General features: G+C 43.9%; 1 protein-coding gene across 2 annotated transcripts in view; it reads left to right on the forward strand.

Annotated features, from left to right (window-relative positions):
- Positions 1-9,294, forward strand: part of arhgap5 (Rho GTPase activating protein 5) — a 96,318-nt gene extending 87,024 nt beyond the window's left edge. Inside the window, exons 5-7 of one of the 2 annotated variants that reach the window (XM_079573356.1) lie at positions 1,712-1,843; positions 5,647-5,752; positions 8,880-9,294. In XM_079573356.1, the coding sequence (XP_079429482.1) occupies positions 1,712-1,843; positions 5,647-5,752; positions 8,880-9,198 (557 nt within the window). In that variant the 3' untranslated portion in view covers positions 9,199-9,294. The remainder of the gene's footprint in view (positions 1-1,711; positions 1,844-5,646; positions 5,753-8,879) is intronic. The other variant, XM_079573355.1, reaches the window with a different exon arrangement.
- Positions 9,295-9,854: the final 560 nt, after the last annotated feature.

The raw sequence follows: 9,854 nt of genomic DNA on the forward strand, positions 1-9,854 counted from the left end.
ACTGCGACCTCCGAGAAACTCTCCGCCGCTCCTGATTGCTTCCAGATTCGGGACATTTCTGAAAACATTCCCGTGAACTTTCAGGGGGGGGGGGGGATCGGGGGACGGGACGGGACTGGGTCTGAAGCGCGGCAGAGTTAGAACCCGCCGTAAATCCGCCCCAGAGACGACGACGAAAGACGGGGAGAGTAAAGAGAAACACATGTGGAGGCGGACTTCTGCCAGACGCTGTTAATGTGACTTTACTGTTTAAGTCAGAGCGGGAGAAACGAGGCGCTGCAGGTGAGAGAGTCAGGGGTGACCTCCAACACCCGCCTGGACCTGGGCATTTCCTCCAGCAGGGGGCGTTCACGTGACGTCACAGCTTTCTAAAGAGCCTATAGTTTAAACTGAGGTATGGGAACTATGGGAACTGTCTTTATGCAGATTCCTAGTCTGGCTTTTCCGGCACATTTTGTTGCTGTTTTGATGCTTTGAGATTCGGGTAAAGCCGAACTGGAGAAAATGTGTTTGGTTCAGGTGGGGGGTTAAGAGGTTGAAGGCTGAGTTTTAATGTCAAGTTAAAAAAAACAGACCAAACTCTGTCTTTACGATGGTATCCACGTGTAGCAGGAAAGGGCTGTGACTGAGATGCCGCTGTAATCCAAATATGGTCATTTCCTTTGTGGGAGACAGCAGCGGCTAAAGACAGGAGGAATATACACTTTCCTTCCTTCCATCCCTCCCTCCTTCCTTCCCTTCCTCCCCCTTACTTCCTTCTTTCCTCCTTCCTTTCTTCCCTCCCTCCTTCCTTTTTTTCCTTCCTTCCCTCCTTCCTTCCTTCCTTCCTTCCTTCTTTCCCTCCTTCCTTCCTTCCTTCCTTCTCTCTTTCATTCCTTCCTTCCTTCTTTCCCTCTGTCTTTCCCTCTTTCCTTCCTTCTTTCCTTCCTTCCTTCCTTCTTTCCTTCCTTCCTTCCTTCTTTCCCTCCTTCCTTCCTTCCTTCCATCTTTCCTTCCTTCTTTCCTTCTTTCTTTCTTTCTTTCCTTCCTTCCTTCTTTCCTTCTTTCTTCTTTCCTTCCTTCCTTCTTTCCTTCCTTCCTTCTTTCCTTCTTTCTTCTTTCCTTCCTTCCTTCTTTCCTCCTTCCTTCCTTCCTTCCTTCCTTCCTTCCTTCCATCTTTCCTTCCTTCTTTCTTTCCTTCCTTCCTTCTTTCCTTCTTTCTTTCTTTCTTTCTTTCCTTCCTTCCTTCTTTCCTTCCTTCCTTCCTTCCTTCCATCTTTCCTTCCTTCTTTCATTCATTCATTCCTTCCTTCCTTCCTTCCTTCCATCTTTCCTTCTTTCTTTCTTTCCTTCCTTCCTTCCTTCCTTCCTTCTTTCCCTCCTTCCTTCCTTCTTTCCTTCCCTCCTTCCTTTTTTCCTTCCTTCTTACTTCCTTCTTTCTTCTTCTCTCTTTCTTTCCTGACGCTGTAATCCAAACATGGTCATTTCCTGTGTGGGAGACAGCAGCGGCTAAAGACGGGAGAAATATACACAGGTGCATATGCAGACAAAGGGACTAAACTTTGGGGCCGTTTTCATCCCTCTCTTAACGACCTCTGCACTTCAGTCGCTCCATAAGTCTCCACACAAACACATTTGAAGCCTTTAAACCTCATATGAATGTCAGTAACCTACAGTTTCAGATTGATTTCTCTACATTGAATTGTCTTCTGCCCTCTTGTCTCTCTCACAGACCACAGCATCGACTTCGTGGCGCTGGACGTGGCGATCTACGCGGCGGCCGGAGCGCTGAAGGCTTTCTTCGCCGACCTGCCCGACCCCCTGATCCCGTACTGTCTGCACCCGGCGCTGGTGGAGTCGGCCAGTACGTCACCCATTACAAACACGCACACACGCTTTTATATTGGAGAAGAGTGTTTTATTTTGAAGGACTGGACGTGTGGTCAGGGACGCAGCAAAAACTGTGAGGAGGCGTAATTTCACCCCTGAAGTGGCTGCAAAATGTATCGATGCTTTGCAACAAATTCCTCCAGTGACTTCACCAGCGAACTGTGATTTTATTGTTGACAACTTTAACAGTAAACTACTCGATACAGTTGCACCATTCAAAATAACGATAAATTAGCAAATATTCTGTGCCCAACAAAAGACCTACAATACAGCAATAAGAAATGCAAGAAACAGTTGTTAGAAATGATTATTTTTGACAGGTTCATTTAGGGATGCACCGATACCGATACCAGTATCGGGTATCGGGCCGATACCACATGCTTGTACTCATACTCGTACTCATTCATGAGGTCCCGATACCAGAAACCGATACCATTTGACGTGCGGTGAACGCACCTACGAGGCGCACCTCTCAGCTGAGGAGAGAAGAAGCAACAAACTGGAGAATTCTTTAGTGCAAATACAATATTCCACATAGAGCTGACTTTATTACAGACTGCGCTCTCTAAATCAGAGTCTGTGCTGGATTTAACCAGAGCTACATGTTGTTAGTGCTGCAGCGTCTGCAGTGTTTACAACAGACAGGCTAACGATGCTAACTCGCGGCTAGCGCAATTTTGGCCATTCTGACGCCGTTTTATGCCCAGAGGTTTATTCATCTGAAAAACTAACCCAGCGACTAAAAAGTCCTCAGAAAATGCAACGTAAAGACATACAGCATGTCCATATTGAGCGAAAATGAGCTGCAGCAGAACAATGAAAACGCTGTAGCTTCTCGCTAAGTTGCTACAAAACACACGAGAAAATCCACACGGAGCTGAAGTAAAGACGAAAAGAGACCATTTAAGTAACATCTCAATACTATTGTTAAATAAAAATATATGAATAAAGCACAGGCATTGGGGAGCTTTTGGACATGGGCTTTTCGTCTATAATGGACAGTGCAATAAAAATTAAAAAATAAACTGAATGAAAATTAAAATAAATAAATAAATGGCATCAGCACAATTCTAATATAACTGCTCTTAAATGTGTAGCAAATGAGTAAATTTACTAATTACAAACCAATCTGCTGTGAAAAAAGTAAGAATGTTGAAGAAAATGCCTTGTACTCATATCGGTATTCGGTATCGGCGAGTACTTAAATCCAAGTACTCGTACTCGTATCGGTTTTAGAAAAAGTGGTATCGGTGCATCCCTAGGTTCATTAATATAAGTGATGAATGACAGAAATAATGAATATATCATTTATAGTCGTTATTCAAATCTGTTTATTTCATAGTAACAAGATGAGGATGAAAATACAACAAAAACTATTGAAAAGGGATGAAAAAGCTAAAAAAAAACAACAACAACAAAAAGGTGACGAAAACACAAAAGCAACAAAAAGACGCCCAAAATAAAATACTAAAAAAAGAGACAAAAATGTGACAAAATGCAGCGCAACAATGCTGAAAAGTTAAATCAGTTTTGTAGGTCTTAGCTTTCAAATGAGGCGTCACACACTCTCTCTCCAGTCGAGAAGCTTTTAGATTTGAGTGGAGAAAATGCGCTCGGTTAAGGCGAATAAAATAAAGATAAAATGTTCATGCACCATTCAGAGCGATTAATCGATTACTCATGAAAATATTCAGTAGATTAATCGATTTCCAAATTAATTGTTAGTAAGTGCAAAATATAAATGAAAGTGTACACAAATTGACTGACTAAAGTTTTCTTCCTTGAAATTCTGCCCCTGTTGGAATCAGGATAATCGTGTTTTTCCAGATCTTCCTGAAATGATTGAACAAAAACAAAGTGAAAGTTTGATCCAGATTCAAACCAGGATTGTATTACATGATCTAATCACATTTCAGATCCTTCTTTTCCCTTTGAACAGCCCGATCCAGTCCGATAACCAGAATCCAGTCAGGGTTTTAGTCCCTTCTTTGACTTTTCATGAGTCGACCAAAACATCTGCAGGTTTTAGTCACAGTTTTAGTCTCATTAAACACTTTTACTTTAGATTTTAGTCCCAAAAACATGACTCTGCCTCGCTGATTTACCGCCTGCCCTCCTCTTCCTCCTCCTCCTCCTCCCCCTCCTCCTCATCATCTCCCCGTCTGCGTCTCAAACCAGTTCTCGGGATATTTTTAGCCCAAACCGTGGTCTCTGCGGACTCCTCACCTGCGCCGCTCGTTCATCACGCTAATAAGGACACGCTTCGCTTCCCGGGTCAGAGGTCGGGAGGTCAAACTCGGCGCCGCTTAAGCCGAATGAGTCACAGCGAGCAAAACTTTAACGCCTCAATTACACCTCGGACACAACAGGAAACTTCAGAGAAAATCAGGTCTAGTTTCAGCCTAATCTGGGCGAGATTTTTGACATAGGGTCTCATTTCCTAGTAATCCAGAGTGTTGTTGATGAGTTTAGTCGTGCTAGGTTAGTGCTAGGCTAGTGCATGTCTATGGTAACTAGTAGCCTGCATTAAAACCAGTCTGACCCACAGTGCACCTGAGGCAAATCACTTAAAACACCAGTCCATATAAACGCCTGTGTGACTGAATAATCGTTTAAAATAACTTATATTTGAGCAGCTTCCTGGTTGTAGCTACGCGGCGGCGGAGTGATCTGTTCGGTTACCGGATCTACATTAGCTTGTTTACCTGCGGCCGCATCACTACACGTGAAATTCACAAAGGAGTGAACGTTTGGAGGACGAGCCCATGATTTAGAAGAGGTTTTTAATGCAGGCTACTAGTTACCATAGACATGCACTAGACGAGCACTAGCCTAGCATCACTAAACTCTTCAAATATAAGGAGTGCATGAATAAAAAAATAAATATATCTCCAGGAATCATGAGGCCCTGAAAATGGATTAGTTCCTTTAACCCCTTAACTCCCACCTGAACCGAGCACATTTTCTCCAGCTTTACCCCAATCCAAAAGCTTCTGGAAAAAAGCTGGGAAAATGGCAACAAAACTGAGACGAAAACAAGGATGAAAATGTGAAAAAAGTGACAAAAAATTTACAAAAAATGGACAAAAAAAATGACAAAAAGTGAGAAAAAAGTGAGAAAAAATTGACGAAAAAATTGACGAAAAAGTGACAAAAAAATGACAAAAAAATCGAGAAAATATGGACGAAAAATTTAGAAAAAATTGACGAAAAAGTGACAAAAAATTGACAAAAAATTTACAAAAATGTGACAAAAAAATTACAAAAAAATGACCAAAAAAATGACAAAAAAATCGAGAAAAAATGGACGAAAAATTGAGAAAAAATGGACGAAAAAGTGAGAAAAAATTAGAAAAAATGAGACTAAAATGAGAAAAAAATTACGAAAAAGTGACAAAAAATTGACCAAAAAATGACAAAAATTGAGAAAAAATTGAAAAATAAATATATCTCCAGAAATCATGAGGCCCTGTGTCAAAAATCCTGGAATATCCCTTTAACGTGGGAGAAGCTCCATGTTCTTGAAAACCCAAATCTTAAGAAATGAAAAATGCTCAGATTTCTTTCATTTGTGGCATTAGAACATTTGAATTGGACTTGGTGTTGATGGAAATTCCCTCCTTTGAACAAACCTGCAGCTGCACAAGTTCCAGCGTCAGTCCGAGGGCGCCCTCTGCTGCCTGCCAGGCCACACTGCTCCGTCCCGCAGCTCCTCCTGTCTCCTTTTTGTTGTTTTTTGTTCGTAAAGCTCATGATTGTGTTCCTTTTGTTTTGTAGAAATTGTGGACTACATGCAGCGGCTTCTGGCTCTGAGCGTGATCGTGAAGAAGTTTCCTCCCGTGAACTACAACGTGTTCAAGTACATCATCACTCACCTCAACAGGTGAACGTTACAAGTCCTTTACTCCCACACAGACACAGGGTAAAACTACGACGCTGGATGGATTTAACCTGGATTAGTTCCTTTAACGCCTTAACTCCCACCTGAACCGAGCACATTTTCTCCAGCTTTACCCTAATCCAAAAGCTTCTGGAAAAAAGCTGTGAAAATGGCAGCAAAACTGAGACGAAAACAATTATGGAAAAGTGACAAAAAAGTGAAAAAATAGTTGACGAAAAAGTGAGAATTTTTTTTTTACAAAAAATGGACAAAAAAATGACAAAATGGACAAAAAATGAACAAAAAAGTGAGAAAAATTTGATGAAAAATTGAGACAAAATTGACGAAAAAGTGACAACAAATTCACAAAAAATGGACAAAAAAAAACACAAAAATTGACAAAAATTTGACAAAAAAGTGACAAAAAATTGACAAAAAAAATTACAAAAAAGTGAGAAAAAAGTGAGAAAAAATTGACGAAAAATGAAGAAAAAGTGACAAAAAATTTACAAAAAAATGAGAAAAATTTGACAAAAAATGGACCAAAAAGTGACAATTAAAAAAAAAAAAAAAAGGACAAAAACTTATAAAAAGTGACAAAAAAACGGACAAAAAAAATCGACAAAGTGATGAAAAAAAATCTGATGATGTGAGGAAAAAGATCAATTTACTTTTGTAGGTCTTAGCTTTCAAATGAGGCGTTACACTGGCCTACAGGATTTGGGTAAAGCTGAACTGGAAAAAATGCTCTCGGTTCAGGCGGGAGTTAAGAGGTTAACCCGACAAACCCAGACCTGGAGCTCCCGGATCAGTGGTTCTACATCATCAGTCGTTCTTTTTAACCTCTCACTGAACTGAGTGCATTTACTCCAGTTCGGCTTTACCCAAATCTGAAACACCTTGACTGGAGATCTGCAATGCAATGCCACATTTGAAAGCCAACAAAATTCGGCTTTACCCAAATCTATACCCAAATAAATACCCCATATCACCCCCCCAAAAAAGGCAACAAAAACATGTCTTAAGAGTGAGGAGAAGCTACAAAGAACTGAAAAAAATCATAAACATTCTGAAGAAAGTGAAAGACAATTTGAAACACATTTTTTTTGTTTTTTTAAAGGGGGGAAATGAAGGAAAAGAATATGTGGAAAATTGTGGGTGAATTTGGGAAAAATTGAACATTTTGGGGAAAACATGGGAAAAAATGGGGCAAAATTGAGAACATGTAGAAAAATATGGAAAAAATTGGGTAAAACAAGTGGAAATATTGGGGTAAATTTGGGGGGAAATATGGAGGAAAAAACTCAGAAAATTAGGGGCAAAATTGAGAAAAAAATATGGAAAAAATAAGAAAAAATTGGAGAAAACAAGTGGAAATATTGGGGGAAATCTGGGGGAAAAAAATATAACTTTGGGGAAAAAACTGGGAAGACTTGGGGCCTTAAAAAAGTGACAAAAACACGTTGAAAAGCTGATTTGAAAAGGGCCTGTAGGCTGAAAACTGGAGTGAAGAAGCCTTGGGTAAATTTGGAGACCAGGTGCTCTGTTCAGTAGGAGGTTAAAGAGGGAGGTTAACCGTCTCTCTGACCCGTGTCTCCCTGACCCGTCTCTCTCTAACCCGCCTCTCTGACCCGTCTCTCTCTCCTCAGGGTCAGCCAGCACAGTAAGACCACCCTGATGACGGCCGATAACCCGTGTCTCTCTGACTCGTGTCTCTCTGACCCGTCTCTCTCTGACCCGTCTCTCTGACCCGTCTCTCTCTGACCCGCCTCTCTGACCCGCCTCTCTGACCCGTCTCTCTGACCCGTCTCTCTCTGACCCGCCTCTCTGACCCGCCTCTCTGACCCGCCTCTCTGACCCGTCTCTCTGACCCGTCTCTCTCTGACCCGTCTCTCTGACCCGCCTCTCTGACCCGCCTCTCTGACCCGTCTCTCTCTCCCCAGGGTCAGCCAGCACAGTAAGACCACCCTGATGACGGCCGATAACCCGTGACTCTCTGACCCGTGTGTCCCGTGTCTCTCTGACTTGTGTCTCTCTGACACGTGTCTCTCTGACCCGTCTCTCTCTGACCCGTCTCTCTCTGACCCGTCTCTCTCTGACCCGTCTCTCTCTCTCCCCAGGGTCAGCCAGCACAGTAAGACCACCCTGATGACGGCCGATAACCTCTGTCTCTCTGACTTGTCTCTCTCTGACCTGTGTGACCCGTGTCTCTCTGACCCGTCTCTCTCTGACCCGTCTCTCTGACCCGCCTCTCTGACCCGTCTCTCTGACCCGCCTCTCTGACCCGTCTCTCTCTCCCCAGGGTCAGCCAGCACAGTAAGACCACCCTGATGACGGCCGATAACCCGTGACTCTCTGACCCGTGTGTCCCGTGTCTCTCTGACTTGTGTCTCTCTGACACGTGTCTCTCTGACCCGTCTCTCTCTGACCCGTCTCTCTCTGACCCGCCTCTCTCTGACCCGTCTCTCTCTCTCCTCAGGGTCAGCCAGCACAGTAAGACCACCCTGATGACGGCCGATAACCTCTGTCTCCCTGACTCGTGTCTCTCTGACCCGTCTCTCTCTGACCCGTCTCTCTCTGACCCGTCTCTCTCTCTCCCCAGGGTCAGCCAGCACAGTAAGACCACCCTGATGACGGCCGATAACCTCTGTCTCTCTGACTTGTCTCTCTCTGACCTGTGTGACCCGTGTCTCTCTGACCCGTCTCTCTCTGACCCGTCTCTCTGACCCGCCTCTCTGACCCGTCTCTCTGACCCGCCTCTCTGACCCGTCTCTCTCTCTCCCCAGGGTCAGCCAGCACAGTAAGACGACCCTGATGACGGCCGATAACCTCTGTCTCTCTGACTTGTCTCTCTCTGACCTGTGTGACCCGTGTCTCTCTGACCCGTCTCTCTCTGACCCGTCTCTCTGACCCGCCTCTCTGACCCGTCTCTCTGACCCGCCTCTCTGACCCGTCTCTCTCTCCCCAGGGTCAGCCAGCACAGTAAGACCACCCTGATGACGGCCGATAACCTCTGTCTCTCTGACTCGTGTCTCTCTGACCCGTCTCTCTCTGACCCGTCTCTCTAACCCGCCTCTCTGACCCGTCTCTCTCTGACCCGTCTGTCTGACCCGTCTCTCTCTCTCCTCAGGGTCAGCCAGCACAGTAAGACCACCCTGATGACGGCCGATAACCTCTCCATCTGCTTCTGGCCGACGCTGATGCGGCCGGACTTCGAGAACAAGGACACGCTCTCCACCACCAAGCTGAACCAGGCGGTGGTGGAGAGCTTCATCCTGCAGAGCGACTACTTCTTCCACGACGGGGAGGTGGCGGAGAGCTCCAGCAGCGAGGGCACGCCCCCGCCCCACTGCCACAACATGGTGGAGGCGCTGCTCCCCCTGCAGCTGCCCCCGCCCCTGCAGCCCCAGCAGATCCAGCACACGCTCCCGCCCGAGCCGCTCATATGAGGAGGAGGAGGCCACGCCCACGACACGCCAACAACACGCCAACGGCACGCTCGTATGAGGAGGAGAACACGCCAACACGCTTACACCGCTCACATGCAGGGCTGGGCACCGTTAAACACCACCTGGTATAAAAGGTCTAGAAAAAAGAAGGAACCGAAAAGAAATATGAAATCTGTATATTCAAGATTTGATGATGATGGTCGTTAAAATTCAAAAGAAAAAGAAAAAATGAATTAGAAAAACTGTTTTTAAAAAGGGGGAAAATTGAGGAAAAAGTCAAAAAAATGTATTGGGAATAATATAAAAAAGAAAATATGTGAAATTACACATAGAAAAATATGGACAAATTAAAAAAGAAATTGGGAAAACAAGTGAAAATATTGGGGAAAATTTGGGGGAAACATTAAGTTTTGGGGGAAAAAGGGGGAAGATTTGGAGCGAAATTAAAATGAAAATTGGGGGAAAAAACACAGAGAAAATTTTGGGATAAAATATGGAAAAAAAATGTATTGGGGAAAATGTAAAAAAAAAAAAATGGGGGGAAAAATGGGAAAATACACAAAAAAAATATGGACCATTTTTTTTTTTTTTAAACTTGAAAATATTGGGAAACATTTGGGGGAAACATTAAGTTTTGGGGGAAAAAAGTGGGAAAA

Source organism: Gobius niger, assembly GCF_951799975.1.
Source record: "Gobius niger genome assembly, chromosome: 16".
NCBI lineage: Eukaryota > Metazoa > Chordata > Actinopteri > Gobiiformes > Gobiidae > Gobius > Gobius niger.